This window comes from Littorina saxatilis, linkage group LG16 (assembly GCF_037325665.1).
Source record: "Littorina saxatilis isolate snail1 linkage group LG16, US_GU_Lsax_2.0, whole genome shotgun sequence".
Lineage (NCBI taxonomy): Eukaryota > Metazoa > Mollusca > Gastropoda > Littorinimorpha > Littorinidae > Littorina > Littorina saxatilis.
In genome coordinates this window covers 42043195-42059199 of record NC_090260.1, presented here as the reverse complement: position 1 = coordinate 42059199, position 16005 = coordinate 42043195, and the positions used below count along the sequence as shown (strand labels likewise).

At 41.8% G+C, this 16005-nt stretch overlaps 2 protein-coding genes across 2 annotated transcripts in view; one reads left to right on the top strand and one right to left on the bottom strand.

Moving 5' to 3' along the window:
• The window catches only part of LOC138951084 (uncharacterized), a 27657-nt gene extending 24655 nt beyond the window's left edge, over positions 1-3002 (top strand). The window contains exons 8-9 of the mRNA XM_070322746.1: positions 947-1035; positions 2473-3002. Of these exons, the coding sequence (XP_070178847.1) occupies positions 947-1035; positions 2473-2911 (528 nt within the window). The 3' untranslated portion in view covers positions 2912-3002. The remainder of the gene's footprint in view (positions 1-946; positions 1036-2472) is intronic.
• Positions 3003-13224: 10222 nt separating this feature from the next.
• LOC138950009 (uncharacterized) lies at positions 13225-15857 on the bottom strand. Its single transcript, XM_070321791.1, has 2 exons — positions 15818-15857; positions 13225-14033 (listed from the first exon to the last, which is right to left on the bottom strand). Exons 1-2 carry the CDS (start codon positions 15855-15857, stop codon positions 13225-13227), a joined length of 849 nt encoding a protein of 282 aa, XP_070177892.1.
• Positions 15858-16005: the final 148 nt, after the last annotated feature.

Here is a 16005-nt window from a genome sequence, read left to right as displayed (position 1 = left end):
AAAATTGTATAGGCATAGATAAAAATGTCCACCAAAATACCCGTGTGACTTGGAATAATAGGGCGTGAAAAGTAGGATATGCGCCGAAATGGCTGCGATCTGCTGGCCGATGTGAGTGCGTGATGTATTGTGTAAAAAAATTCCATCTCACACGGCATAAATAAATCCCTGCGCCTTGAATATGTGCGCGATATAAATTGCATAAAAAAAATTTAAAACATCCCTGCACTTAGAACTGTACCCACGGAATACGTGTGATATAAGCCTCATATTGATTGATTGATTGATTATGGCCTACTTTAGTGAGTCAAGGAATTGAAACCAGCAATCACAGCCAATAACTGACTGAAGAAGACAGCGGTAATCTAACCGTACTATACCTAGACATGTAGCGATTTTTTTTTTATAGGAGGAAAAAAAAACAATATACAGTCAAATGATGCATATTTTATTTGTTATTATTTTTAGTAAAGTCAGTTACCTTACTTGGTTGCTTAATCTACTGGGTAGAGCCTGCACAATGGGTTATTGTTACAGGAACAAAGAGCGTAGATCACTGATTATTGCTGGTAACGCTCAAAGCCTTTCAAGTCCATCCGTTTGATTCTGTATTACCGTTTTGTTTGGCATCAATTCATAGAGTTGTGTCCCTCAGATGTCATGGAAGAGTTGCTTCCCTTAATAACATCAATCATCTTCTTTGTTCATGGGCTGAAACTCCCACAATCTTTTACGTGTATGACCGTATTTACCTCGCCATTCTGGCAGCCATACACCACTTTCAGGGGAAGCATGCAGGGTATTATAGTGTTTCTATAACTCACCGAACTCTGACATGGGTTACAGGTCTACACAAAAGTTGACCTGGGAGATCGGGAGGTCGTCGTCTTATCCTTAGGCCACCCAACCGTCACGCCTAATCAATGAAATCATTTGTTCTTTACAGAAGCGCCGGAAAGAATGCGAAAACACAAGACCAACGCGGTTCCTTCATCGTCGGCTGAGGCCCCATCCCAGGCAAGCGTTTCAAGAAATGTAACTACACTTTGCTGTACCTTCTTCCTGCACTCACAGCTGCCAACTGTTACACTTTCAGCATAGCCTGCTACGTTCTTAAGACTATTTGCTACGCTGTTACGCAAAGCTTAGAATTGCTATGCTTAAACAAATAATCTCAAGCATGCAAGTTTTTTGTGAGTCTTGGTACTCAATCTGATTACCGGCACAGTGGCCTAGTGGTAAGGCGTCCGCCCTGTGATCGGGAGGTCGTGGGTTCGAACCCCCGGGTCATACCTAAGACTTTAAAATTGGCAATCTAGTGGCTGCTCCGCCTGGCGTCTGGCATTATGGGGTTAGTGCTAGCACTGGTTGGTCCGGTGTCAGAATAATGTGACTGGGTGAGACATGAAGCCTGTGCTGCGACTTCTGTCTTGTGTGTGGCGCACGTTATATGTCAAAGCAGCACCACCCTGATATGGCCCTTCGTGGTCGGCTGGGCGTTAAGCAAACAAACAAACAAAAAACATTGTCCACACTGTAAAGTGACACCGCAGACAATCTCTATTAGCCCTCATTTGGGTTTTTTTCTGAATAAGCTTGTTAACAAGTATAAATTTACTCTTTCCCGAAATAGCCTAAATCTGGATGTGCAAATACATTTTAGACAATGCTGCACTAAAGCACTATTTGCTGCGTTGAAAATTCCCCCCCAAAAGTAAATTGCAGTTGGCAGGTCTGTGCACTGATTTAAATCATTTCAGGAGAACCATCTGTTGCTTGAAGATTTTGAAATCTCACCACAGAATTGTTAAACTTCTTGTCAAGTCAGTTTATGTCAATATGTTTCAACATTTATAATTTGGCCTGAATTTCTGCTGCTGAAGCTCGCATTTTTCATGATTCGCCAACTTCAACCATTATTTTTAATATTCACTGAGATTCGGCATGTAACCTCTTTGTATGTGTGTGTGTGTGCGTGCGTGTATGTGTGTGTGCGTGCGTGTATGTGTGTGTGCGTGTCCGTCTGTAACAACCTTTGGGTGGTCGTTACAGAACGTTCAGCTGTTTCCTTAGGCCTCCCAAAATAAAACGTTTGTTTCTGATGGCAAGGCCTTATTAATTAGAGTTAGTAGGTCGATTACTTTTTTTTTGGGGGGGGGGGGGGGGGGGAGGGGGGGTCAAGTTTGTTTTTCATCTATGCTGGCAAATGTGGCTTTTGATTGGCTGAATATGGACCTCTAGCTATGTTCCGTGGAGGTCTAAGTAGAGTAACTTCCCTTATGAAGTCTGAAAAATCACATTTTGTAAAAAATTTTATTATTTTTTTGTTTGAAAATTGTTGAAGTCAACAAATAGTTCAAGGGTTTCGAGGGTGGGGGGGAGGGAGGGGGGGAGGGATCAGAAACTTTGATTTTTTTCTTTGTCTTTTAAGTATTGTAACTCTCTTCTAACATTTTCATAACATTTTCACAGGCCCTGTAACCAAGATCAAGAGGTTTGTCTGCCGTCCAATCCCGTCTCCTCTGATGTCACGTGGTGTTCAGCCAGTCCTGTCTCCTCTGATGTCACGTGGTGTTCAGCCAGTCCTGTGTCTACTTCCTCATCTCACAGACAGAGCCTCGTGCCTAAATTTGGCATCAAGAAAATCAACTCAACTTCCTCTTCTTCACTGCAACACCTGTCCTCAGGTCACAGCATGTCGGAGAGTGTTGGTGTTTCATCTTCAAGTTCAACGTTGTGGGAACGTTCACGACCCGCTGGTTTGCTGGGTGCCAAGTTTTCGTCAAAGTTGCAGAACGTTGGTGTGAGTTATGGTGTTGTGTCGAGCTCAAGAACGTTGCCTCGGAAATGGAAGGAAGGGAGAGAACTGTCGTACCATTTACGTTGTCGCCCTGCAGTTGTGTATAGATAGCGGAGAAGTTCTCTGTGCTTGTAGGAGTGTGTGTGTATGTGTGTGCATTTGTATAATTAAATTTGTGTTTGTGTGTATGTGTGTGTGTGTGTGTGCATTTGTACGTGTGTGTGTGTGTGCGTTTATACATGTGTGTGAAATAGATTGTTTTGTGTACACATTCATGTGTTAACCTTCGCCGTAGGTCGTGAGTACTTTAGTAACAGTCCGGACTTTAATTGCGAATATCTCGAAAACTAGGTGGAATTCTGTAATGAGCTTTTGGAAATGCCTCAAACACCTAAAAATCTATTATCTCCTAAACCCACATTAAAATTGATTGACAGGTAATTAAATAAACAAAGGTCAAACATCGACTATCTTCGCAGCACGTCGTGAGTACTTATGTAATCATACTTCTAACAGTGTAAGGGAGATAATTGTGGGTTCGATGTCAAAATAAAAGCTGAGTTATGGTTCCTGTTTATTTCAGGTAAGAATTAACTTGGTGCGTAATTACACACGTAAAAGATAAATGTAAGTACAAAATCGGAAATATATTTAGTTTGATAATCTAATTCAATGAAAAGCCTGATTTCTGTATTTTTTTGTTTTTTTTGTTTACCCCTGCATGTTTTTCCTTCTTTGAGAAGTATGGTTACATAAGTACTCACGACGTGCTGCAAAGAATGTTTTTAGCGACCTACGGCGAAGGTTAAATAGGTGGTTGTGTGTGTATATGCACCAGATGTGTGTGTGTGAGAGTTGGGTGTGTATGTCAGAGAGAGTCGGAGAGAGCTTCATGGATCTCATCAGTTTTAATGTGTTCTACGTGTTGCTTAATGCATGTATTTAACAAACCAGAGACCGGCACGGTTGGTCTAGTGGTAAGGCGTCCGCCCCGTGATCGGGAGGTCGTGGGTTTGAACCCCGGCCGGGTCATACCTAAGACTTTAAAATTGGCAATCTAGTGGCTGCTCCGCCTGGCGTCTGGCATTATGGGGTTAGTGCTAGCACTGGTTGGTCTGGTGTCAGAATAATGTGACTGGGTGAGACATGAAGCCTGTGCTGCGACTTCTGTCTTGTGTGTGGCGCACGTTATATGTCAAAGTAGCACCGCCCTGATATGGCCCTTCGTGGTCGGCTGGGCGTTAAGCAAACAAACAAGCCAGAAAGAAACTTACAGATGCCAAAATACTGAGACTCCCTTTCAAGAAACACACATTCCTTTATAGATGAAATGAGCCCTATAATATGATAAAATAGAAAAAGATGTGTTAAATCTATGAAAGTGAATAGGAGCAGGGCTAACACCTTTCCGGTAATTCTTGCTGGAAATCCGGTTTTTGAAAACTTTTAAAACCAGAAAGTCAGGTTTCTTAAAAATAAAACTTTGTTTTTGTCCCCACAAGATAATAAAAAATAAAAAGCCTCAGCTTCTGGGGGGGCGCCACCGTGGACCCGGGTTTTTCACTTTTTTTGTGTGTTAGCCCTGTAGGAGAGTTTGCTGCAATTATCTCCTCTTGGAACATAGCGCAGTGTGATACTGAGCTTAATTTAAAAGACTAACTTCCTGAGGGCAGCTTTAGTTGCATCATCTGCAAGAATATATATATATGAAGATGATAAATGTATGAGTACCAGTAAATTCCAAACATAAGTTGTATGTATTTTCTGGCAACTACTGTACTTCTGCCAGGTAACACCAGTTTGAAGACTTGAACCTCCCAAGGGCAGCTTTAGTTGCATCATCTGCTAGAATATATATGAAGATGATAAATATATGAGAACAAGTAAATGCCAAACATAGGTTGTATGTGTAATTTTTACATGAATGGAATGTGGAATAATGCAGGCCTGAAAGTGGCGAGTCTTTTACTCGCCATGGCGAGTAGAAACATGTAAATGGCAAGAAGAAATGTAAATCTACTCGCCAAATGCAAGTAAAGTTGCTGAAACAAAGGTTGGTTTGGTGAGTAAAAATATTAAAATTTCCTCTTTGGTTAGTAAATTATTAGAAGTACTAGCCAAAGGCCCCATTTCGTTGACTGTATTAATTCTTCTGCGCTTGTGGGCTGAAACTTTCACTACACATGTTTTTTGCACGGGTGGGTTATTACGTGAATGACCGTTTTTACTCAGCCATTTGGGCAGCCATTCGCTGATTTCAAAGGATGCATGCTTTATTTTGTGTGTTTCTATAACCCACCCAACTCTGACATGGATTATAGGATCTTTTCTGCGCATACTTGGTCTTATGCTTGCGTGTTCACACAAAGGGGGATAAGGCACTAGCAGGTCAGGAGCAACACAGTTAGTATGGGCGATTCTGGTGAAGTTATGCCCCTTCTTTCTTTCGGCTGGTAACAGGCGGAACCTCATGGCAAGATCACACGAGAAAGGAAAAAAATGTGCATTGGTCCCAAATAGCATGTCGCTTTGGTAACAGTTTGTGTGTAAGTCGTGCATTTTATACGGTAAATTGACAATGGTAACAGGCGGAACCTCGCGGCAAGATCACAGGAGTTGTCTCGCGTTATCACCCCAGAAGCGCTCATTGGACCGTTATGTCCCCTGCGGCCATTAGAGTAGCAAACTCTCCCATTATTGAGCGTCTTGACGGGCGCAGTGGCCTAGTGGATAAGACATCGGCCTCCTAATCGGAAGGTCATGGGTTCAAATCCTGGTCGCGGGTGCCTGGTGGGTTAAGAGTGGAGATTTTTCCGATCTCACATGTCAACTAATGTGCAGACCTGCTAGTGGCTTATCCCCCTTCGTGTGTACACACAAGCACAAGACCAAGTGCGCACGGAAAAGATCCTGTAATCCATGCTACAGTTCGTTGGGTTATGGAAACACAAAAATACCCAGCATGCTTCCCCCGAAAGCAGCCTTAATGGCGGGGTAAAAATGGTCATACACGTAAAAGCCGTGGGAGTTTTAGCCCATGAACGAAACAACTGAGCCTGTTTCAAAACTGTCAATGCAGTACGCAGCATGTTCTGTAGATTTTACTTAAATGAACAAATTGTGCTCGACCTAATATAATTATATATAAGTTTTTATTGTTGAACGTTAAACGTTTGTTTTGTGTACAGAACAAATGAATATATTTATTTGAGTCATTTATTTAATGAGCAAATGTGAACAAATGTTGCAATTATAAAGGATGTTAATGAACTGTGCCCCCTCCCCCATCACAAACACACACAAAGTTTCAATTGTTAGAAGTTTTATTTTGTGTACAGAACAAATGAATATATATATATATATATTTGATTCCTTTTTTTTAAATGAGCAAATGTGAACAAATGTTGCAAATATTAAAGATAGGAATGAACCATTTTGTGTTCCTAGACTTTGTGTGGAAGGATGTAAATACTGTATGTTATGACTGGGTAATGCTATCAGCAGGGATAATATATTTTTATTTTTATTTTTGACCAAAATATGACATTTTACACAGATCGAGACAATTAGTGTTCCTAAGAGATTGCGTCATCCGTCCAGGTAAAGAATGCCTGTCGAGATTTGTAAAAAATGTTGTCATATTTTGGTCAAAAATACATATAACAATTGATGTTTCGATCGATTTTAGTTAGAATTCCTTTTATTTTTTATGATTGAATGTACGCAAATATGCTCTGTCTTTTGTAGTCTCGGCTAGCCGCCTTATTAGGAGTTTTTGTCGGCCTCTGACGTCACATGGCTCGAAGAAGACAAATTCAATGTTCAATGATACCTTAATTTTTCTTTTTCATATATGACTAAGTAACCCCCGCGGGTTAGGGGGAAGAATTTACCCGATGCTCCCCAGCATGTCGTAAGAGGCGACTAACGGATTCTGTTTCTCCTTTTACCCTTGTTAAGTGTTTCTTGTATAGAATATAGTCAATGTTTGTAAAGATTTTAGTCAAGCAGTATGTAAGAAATGTTAAGTCCTTTGTACTGGAAACTTGCATTCTCCCAGTAAGGTAATACATTGTACTACGTTGCAAGCCCCTGGAGCAAATTTTTGATTAGTGCTTTTGTGAACAAGAAATAATTGACAAGTGGCTCTATCCCATCTCCCCCCTTTCCCCGTCGCGATATAACCTTCGTGGTTGAAAACGACGTTAAACACCAAATAAAGAAAGAAAGAATATATGACTAATTGCCAAAAAACAACTAGCGGAGAAATGGGGTGAAAAATACACTGGCTAATGTTATACCCCAAACAGCATTTCACTGTGGAAACATAATATAGTCTTTGAGTCGAGCATTTGAAAATGCCTGAGCCTGAAGGCGGGTGTATCTTAGACCTCTTGGTATCAGTCTGCCTTAGAGCTGAGGACGACAGATAGCCAGAATAGCGCTGCATTTTCCTGCATAGAACAAAGGCGTGTCTGCCGCGATGGTGCCAGAGCTAAACATTGGCGGGCACTGCTCACAGCCCGGCACACGGCACTGTAAACATTCCCCGTCCCTTCACCTCTCTCGCCACCATCTGCCCTACCCTTGGTCTCATGCCTGCATAGATTGAACACTGGATTTACCTTTTTGGTGCCATTATGTAAGGTCAGACGCCGACTAAAACTCCTATTTAGGCGGCTGGACGAGACTACAAAGGAGTACAGGTTTATGTGCATTGAATCGTGAAAAAAACCCAGGAATTCGAAGTAAAACGGATTGATACATAAAATTAATGTTGTTTGCATTTTTTACAAAAAATATGCATGATGTCTCGACCGTGTGAAATGTCATGTTTTGGTCAAAATGCAAAGCACGTATGGTATCTTTTTTTACATGTTTTAACGTAGAGGGGGAATAGAGATGAGGGTCGTGGTGTATGTGTATCTGTCTGTCTCTCTCGCTCTCTGTCTGTCTGCCTCGCTCTCTCTCTCTGTCTGTCTCCGCCTGTCTGTCTCTCCCTCTCTTTATGTCTGTCTGTCTGTCTCTCTCTCTCTGTCTCCCTCTCTGTCAGTATGTCTGTCTGTATGTCTGTCTGTATGTCTGTCTCTCTCTCTCTCTCTCTGTCTGACTCTCTCTGTCTCTCTCTCTCTCTGTCCCCCTCTCTGTCAGTGTGTCTGTCTGTATGTCTGTCTCTCTCTCTCTCTGTGTCTGACTCTCTCTGTCTGTGTGTCTGTCTCTCTTCCCCCCCCCCCCCCCCTCGCTCTCTCTTTCCCTCTATCTTTCTCTCTCTTTCCCTCTCTCTCTCTCACTCTCTCTCTCTCTTTCCCTTTCTCTATCTTGTGATTGCTTGTTTCAGTTTTGACTGGATTTCTGTTCTCAGACGATCTTTCCAAAGAAAAACACAAATTCAGCAAACTCTCCTGTCAACGTCGTGCAATGTTGAAAGGAATTTAAGTTACCGGTCTCCCCAACAGAAGTCAAACTTTCCAACATAGAATATACGTAGGCAAGCATGATACGTCATGACGTCATATGATTCCTAGCATATTGACGTAATGTTAAACAGCCGGTTATCTCGAGTCTTCTCCCTTTACATGTCCGTGGGTATTTCAATGTTCGGTGATTTCCGTGGATGCATGCGCGAAGGGATATGCGCACTTTAACCGTCGTCTGCAATCAACGACATGGACCATTCTGGTAGTTGTTGCTGACAAAAACATGATTTTAACACATAATATAATGTCAGAATAGCTATATAAACGCTATTGTGTTTTCAGCGTAGCAATAGGGTCCGATATTTAAGATACAAGATACAAGAAGTTTTATTGTCCTCATCAATACAAGGAAATTTGGCATGTGTGTGGCAAGACATGATACACTGATACATAGACATTTACAAAACACAACTGAAGTTCAATATCAGCACACCCTTCCGCAACATACCCACTACTTCAGACACACAGGCTACATGTGCCCCTCGGACGTACGCAACCCACAATTCACCCAGTCATACAGCTCCACATGCACTTACTCATTCATGCAGCACTCTAGCACCCGGCCATGTACAACTCACACACTGGAACCCTCATACGGCTACGTATTGCATTATAACACCCGCACAAACATTACAACCTCAAACATCGTACTAGATCCACAACTAACAAGCATACCTCCACTATCATGCACCGAATACATCATCATACATTACATCATAACATATTGCATTATAACACACGCACAAACATTACAACATCAGACATCGTACTATATCTACAACTAACAAACAATCATACACTATCAAACACCAAGTACATCATCGTTCATTAAATTACATCGTACCCTCCCACCCCACCATACATTCACAATCGACACAGAATACATCATCATACATATATACATTACATCATAACCGCCATACATTATCACAAATTACATTACATCATACCCCCCCCTATACGTACTACAGTTCACAGCACTCATTGTCCTTCCGCAGTCACAGTTCGCATCACCCATAGTCCTCACAGCACAGTTCACATCACCCATAGTCCTCACAGTAACATTTCACAGCACTCAAGGCAGGTTTCACGGTAATCAGACTCTTTGATGTGTGTAAACTTTGCCTTCAAATTACTTGCTTACTGTGTTGATTTTCATCATTTTTTCTGCTTGGCATGAGTAAGTATGGTATTTGCAATACAAAAAAATAAATAAAAGCTAAAATGTTTGTGTTTGAGCAATTATTTGAGCGCGTTTTTCGAAGCGAACGTGTGAATCCTGACAGACACTATTTCCTTCTGTCACATGACCCCATCTCAAAGTGTGATTCAACAGACACAAAAATAACACACAAAACTTATGATAATGGGGTTATTAATTCAATTAATACACAAGGTTAGTCTCTGACTAGAGAAAATAGGGAAACAATATCAAATGGGAGCATAAAACCGTTTCTGGAAAAATTTTCAATCACCACCGAAAGTGTCTGTCAGTAAAAAAAACACGTGCTTTGTTTGCAAAGCAAAGCCTAATTTTACACATCGCGTGCTTTTGTCTGTTATTCTTGCTTGTGAACATCATTTTATTGATGTTCTTCACTGGAAAGCAGGTGTATCATCAACAGTATCACAAAATCGCAAAGAATGAACATTTTTGTTGTGATCCGACCGGTGTCTGTAGACTGAATCACACGTTCGGCAAACTTCGTTTTTAACGGAAATAACCGAGCCTTTAATCGGAAACGACGTTTCAACCGCTTCATATCGTCTGCAGGAAGAAAAAGAGGAATGCGATACCCAGTGAGTAAAACATTTAATCGTTTTTAGTGCCTTTTGATCAAGTTTTGTTGCGTCTGTCAGCAACGTTCGTCAACCCAACGTTCGGCACAGCGACGCACGCATACGGATTTGCAGCGTTTGCATTCGGAAAGTGAGGGATTTGTGAGTTCGTTTGCATAATTTCAATCGCTAGTAGGTTTTCCCTTCGTCTCCCATTCTTGTGTGTACATGTTATTGGCATTTCATTGTGTAAATTGAAAGTTTGTGAGTAACAGTAGTAAAATCTGTCGAACGTTGGCAACGCTGACAGACGGAAATATCGAACGTTGCCTTCAATGACAGACTGGCTTGGCGATCGCACTTTCGATTCGTAGGAACACAATATATAGAGACAACAATGTGCGCTCGTTACCACAACGGTCATGAACCGGTGTAACACAAAATTTTTACTCCACGAAAAATTGACTCGGACGGAGTAAACTTCCAGTAAAAATCTTGTACGAAAAAAGAACTCACAAGGAACTAAATTTTTACTCCCCAAATATTTACTCCCAGTAAACATCTCGTACGAGAAACTTAGGGCCTACTCCTTCGTTTATAATTCGCGCAATATCCCATTTACGTGCAATCCCGTTTTGCCGCCGTCCCATTTTGGCGACATTTAACAAGCCAAGCGTCATTTTACTACCGCATCCCATTTTGGCGCAATCCCGTTTCGCCGCTATCCCATTTTTTTTCTTTTTTTTTTCTTTTTACATTTAGTCAAGTTTTGACTAAATGTTTAACATAGAGGGGGAATCGAGACGAGGGTCGTGGTGTATGTGTGTCTGTGTGTGTGAGTGTGTGTGTGTGTGTGTGTGTGCGTGTGTGTGTGTAGAGCGATTGAGAGTAAACTACTGGACCGATCTTTATGAAATTTGACATGAGAGTTACTGAGTATGATATCCCCGGACGTTTTTTTGAGTTTTTCGATAAATGTCTTTCATGACGTCATATCCGGCTTTTTTTTTAAAGTTGAGGCGGCACTGTCACACCCTCATTTTTCAATCAAATTGATTGAAATTTTGGCCAAGCAATCTTCGACAAAGGCCGGACTTCGGTATTGCATTTCAGCTTGGTGGCGTAAATATTAGTTTATGACTTTGGTCATTAAAAATCTGAAAATTGTAATTAAAATTATTTTTTTATAAAACGATCTAAATGTACGTTCATCTTATTCTTCATCATTTTCTGATTCCAAAAACATATAAATATGTTATATTCGGATTAAAAACAAGGTCTGAAAATTAAAAATATAAAAATTATTATCAAAATCAATGGACGTCTACCCACAACACGCCACTGGATGCCGCGTGGTGCCAGTCGTGAAAACCAGGTTCTTTGTCCCACAGTGAGACATTCAAGTTGGGGACTTTGTGACCGCTGACTTTGTCAGCATGGATGGAAAGGTGGAGAGATACAGGGCGGTGATCATCCCCAAGTCAACCCATTTCCCCGATGGGCCAGATCGAGAGGAGATCTGTGTGAAGTGTTTGCGCGCAAAAGACAATGGGAGATACTATGTCTTTCCTAATGTTGATGACATTTCATGCTTGCCAATGGCTCAGATAAAAAAAAATCCCACCAACGAACCATGAACAACAGGGGGGATTACTATTTTGACATGTGACCAAGTCTCATTTGAGCGTTCACAGTGTTACCTGAGAATAGCACACCCCCTTGAATTGGGACCAAAGAAAAAGCGTTGTATATATGCATTTTTGAATGCTTTTCTAAAGTCATAAGTTCATTTGTGAAAAAAATAAATTTTTAGGATTGTTTTGCTGAATGCATGCAGTTAAGAAATTGACCCCGTTTTCAAATTTAGGGGGTAGGGTTGCCCCATAGCCCACGTATGTCTGTGTGACTGTGTCAAATATCAATCTACTTTGCGTACAAACTGTATAGATGTTTGTTTTTCGATTTTAGAATGATTTCTTAAGCTGGTTAGAACTTCTGAGGTCTACAGGAAACGATAAAGATAAAAAATGTACAAAATATAAGTAGCGTCCTTTATCTTACCATTGTTCTGATCAATACTGTCCCTTTATTTGCAAGTTAACCGTTTTTATTGAGTCACTTGAGAAAAAGTGACTCTATGTAATCGGTCAGTGTTAGTCTGTCCGGCCGGCCGGCCGGCCGTCCGGCCGGCCGGCCGGCCGTCCGGCCGGCCGTCCGTAGACACCACCTTAACGTTGGACTTTTCTCGGAAACTATCAAAGCGATCCGGCTCATATTTTGTTTAGTCGTGACCTCCAATGACCTCTACACTTTAACGATGGTTTCGTTGACCTTTGACCTTTTTCAAGGTCACAGGTCAGCGTCAAAGGAAAAATTAGACATTTTATATCTTTGACAAAGTTCATCGGATGTGATTGAAACTTTGTAGGATTATTCTTTACATCAAAGTATTTACATCTGTAGCCTTTTACGAACGTTATCAGAAAAACAAGGGAGATAACTAGCCTTTTCTGTTCGGCAACACACAACTTAACGTTGGGCTTTTCTCGGAAACTATAAAAGTGACCGGGCTCAAATTTTATGTGAACGTGACTCCCAGTGACCTCTACACTTTGACGTCTGCTTTGGTGACCTTTGACCTTTTTCAAGGTCACAGGTATGTCTTGAAGGAAAAAAATTGAAATATCATATCTCTGAAACTATTCATCGGATTTGATTCAAACTTTATAGGATTATTCTTTACATCAAATTATTTACATCTGTATTGTGTTGTGAATAGCAATTTCTTCCTGTCCATCTGATGCCTCATATAATATTCAGAACTGCGAAAGTGACTCGATCGAGCGTTTGCTCTTCTTGTTAATGTGTTCAAGGAGTATGTTAAAAATTATTATCAAAGGTTGCTTTAAACAGCACCTTTGGGCAGTTATTATGCACTGAAGTTGTAAAAGCATGTTTTGGGGTTTTAGGATATAGCGTCTTGGAACGCCAATCATCTTGGAAATACGAATGTTCATATAATTTTTTTTACTGTTTTGGATAGATAAAAAGTTGAACTCTTGGTGCAAACTGGTTTTTGGCCCATGTTTGACTATTTATTATTTTGGAATATTGTGTGTGAGAGGGAAACTGCAATCCTCAATATCATGAAACGTGCCTCAAGTCTATCTAGTATACTATCACATTCACAGGGACTGGTTGTAGAGTCGTACAGCCATCGGGAGGAACGAGTCCCTCGATCATCCGGTTCGTCCTGGCCCGCCAGCACCTCAAACGGCGTGATGACTCACGCGTGGGCTCGCACGATGCGAGCGCCTGGTGCAGAGGGTGGCGGTCGTCAGAGCGGATCATGCTCAGCTTCTTCAGCGCCACACTCGGAAATTGAGTGCTGAGAGGCTGGAGCTCAGAGCCAATGATGGAGCCTGCTCTCTTCACGATCTTCTCCAACCTTTCCATGTCGCCCTTCTTTGCACTGCTGTGGTAGCAGAGCTGGTTGAAGGAGACGACACTCTGAATAGTCGCCTGGTAGAAGAGGTGGAGGATCTGTGGGTCGACGTGGAACTGCCGCAGCTTCCTCAGGAAGAAGAGCCTCGTGTTTGCCCGCTTGCACACGGCGTCCACGTTTGGCGACCAGTCGAGCTGGTTGTCGATGATGGTGCCCAGATACTTGTAGGTATCCACCATCTCGACTGGTTCGCCCTTGATGATGATGGGGTCGACGGCGGACTTGGTTCGTCGGAAGTCCATGATGAGTTCCTTCGTCTTGCTCACGTTGAGCTCCAGGAAGTTGTCGTCGCACCACTGCACCAGCTCCTCCGCGGCGAGTCTGTACGCCGATTCGTCGTTCTTCAGGATGAGACCTGACAGGGATGTGTCGTCTGCAAACTTCAGCAGCAGGTTGACAAGATCCCTGAGGCGACAGTCGGCGGTGTACAGCGTGAAGAGAGTGGGAGACAGCACGCAGCCTTGAGGGGCGCCTGTATTGGTGGCGACAGCCTCGGACAAGACTTGTCCAATACGGACCCGCTGGGTTCGCTTCGTAAGGAAGCTGAAGACCCAACTGATCAGCACTGGATTGACGTCGAACTCGTCAGCATTATACTTGTCTCGTCTAAATATCGGACCCTATTGCCACGCTGAAAACAATAGCTGTTAATGAAGGTGACTGATGAAATCAAATGAAAAGAGTCTTGGAGTACTGTAAGGAGAACTATTTGTGTGTAATGTTTGACGAACACCTGAGTTTTAAACAAATATATTCAAAACATAATTAATACGGCGAATAAAATGCTTGGCAAAATAAAGAGAACTTTTTTCCTATCTTGACAACACACGTGTATAAAATTGTATAAAGCACTGCTTAGACCACACTTGGAATACGCCAACGTCATCTGGCATCCATATCTGAAGCGTCAATCAGCAGCCCTTGAAAGGGTGCAAAGCAGAGCCACAAAACTGGTTAAAGCTTTGAAAAAACATGGTATATGTCGACAGACTGCGTGCACTCAATTTTTGACCAAAATATGACATTTTACACAGATCGAGACAGTCAGTGTTCCTCCGAGACCGCGCTAGCGGTCGAGGTCAACAATTAGTCGAATGACTGTCGAGGTCTGTGTAAAATGTCATATTTTGGTCAAAAATACAAATAACATTTACTTATCGATCGATTCTGTTTAGAACTCCGTTTAGTTTTTATGATTGAACGCACTCAAACATCCACTAGCTTGTAGTCTCGGCTGGCCGCCTAAACTATGATATGAAGTTTTGTCGGCCTCTGACGTCACATGGCTCAAAGAAGGGAAATCCAGTGTTCATTGATTTATTATACGTTATTTGCGTGTTTGACCAAAATATGACATTTTACACAGATCGAGACAGTCATTGTTCTCCGAGACCGCGCTAGCGGTCGAGGTGAACAATGACTGTCGAGATCTGTGTAAAATGTCATATTTTGGTCAAACACGCAAATAACATTTATGTATCGATCGAATTCCTTTCAGGTACTTATGACTTTGTTGTTGTTTTGACGATTGAACGAGCACACACACACATGCATGCAATCCACATGTATGCAATCAAACACATAAGCTTCATATTTGGGCGTTTCAGGTTGACCGAAACTTCAAAGGAACTACAAAACACACGTCATGTACTCACTTTGTTGTTGTTTTGACATTGAACAGCACACACACATGCAATCAAACACATGACGGTTTTTGGCTCCACGTAAGTGTAGCCTATGCGATGATAAACTTTGTCTGTCTGTGCGTGCGTATGTATGTATGTATGTGTGTATGTCTGTGGTAGAAACTTTAACATTTCCGAGTCTATGGATTACGTCAGTCTCGGTCAAAAGTGTTCGACGTGTGTGATAGAAACTATTTGAAGACGTCACATTATGACGTAAGAGGGTTAGACGTCACGCAAAGGAATTACTGAAAGTCTCGGTCATTGTTATTGTGAGCGGGCCGAGACTTCTTGGCAGATCCAGGGTCTCGCTTTCTTGCATAGTTTCACCAAACACTGTACATGTGTGTGTGTGTGTGTGTGTGTGTGTGTGTGTGTGTGTGTGTGTGTGTGTGTGTGTGTGTGTGTGTGTGGGTGTGTATGTGTGACGGAGTGATTGAGTTTGTGTTACTGTTTGTCGATTTCTTACGTGAGCCTTGATGGCTTCGCCTCTTGTTTTTTTTGAGTTCCTTTGAAGTTTCGGTCAACCTGAAAAGCCAAATTATAAAGTTTTGTCGGCCTCTGACGTCACATGACTCAAAGAAGGGAAATCCAATCTCCAATCGATACATATTGGTTTACATCGCTAGAAGAACTAACACATGTTTTTCCTTTGTATTGTAATTTGTTGGGGGGAAAAAACACTATCCCTTTAATGGGCGCATGCCGCAACAGCATGACTGGTTCTTATGTAGAGTGACAGACAGATGACAGACAGAT

What these genes read in the sequence shown, in the direction of transcription:
- LOC138950009 (XM_070321791.1), bottom strand. Translation starts at nt 15,857, where the DNA reads ATGTATCGATTGGAGATTGGATTTCCCTTCTTTGAGTCAT. An exon ending in ATTTCCCTTCTTTGAGTCAT is followed by an intron (nt 14,034 to 15,817) that starts GTGACGTCAGAG and finishes CCACCAATACAG; the next exon opens with GCGCCCCTCAAGGCTGCGTG.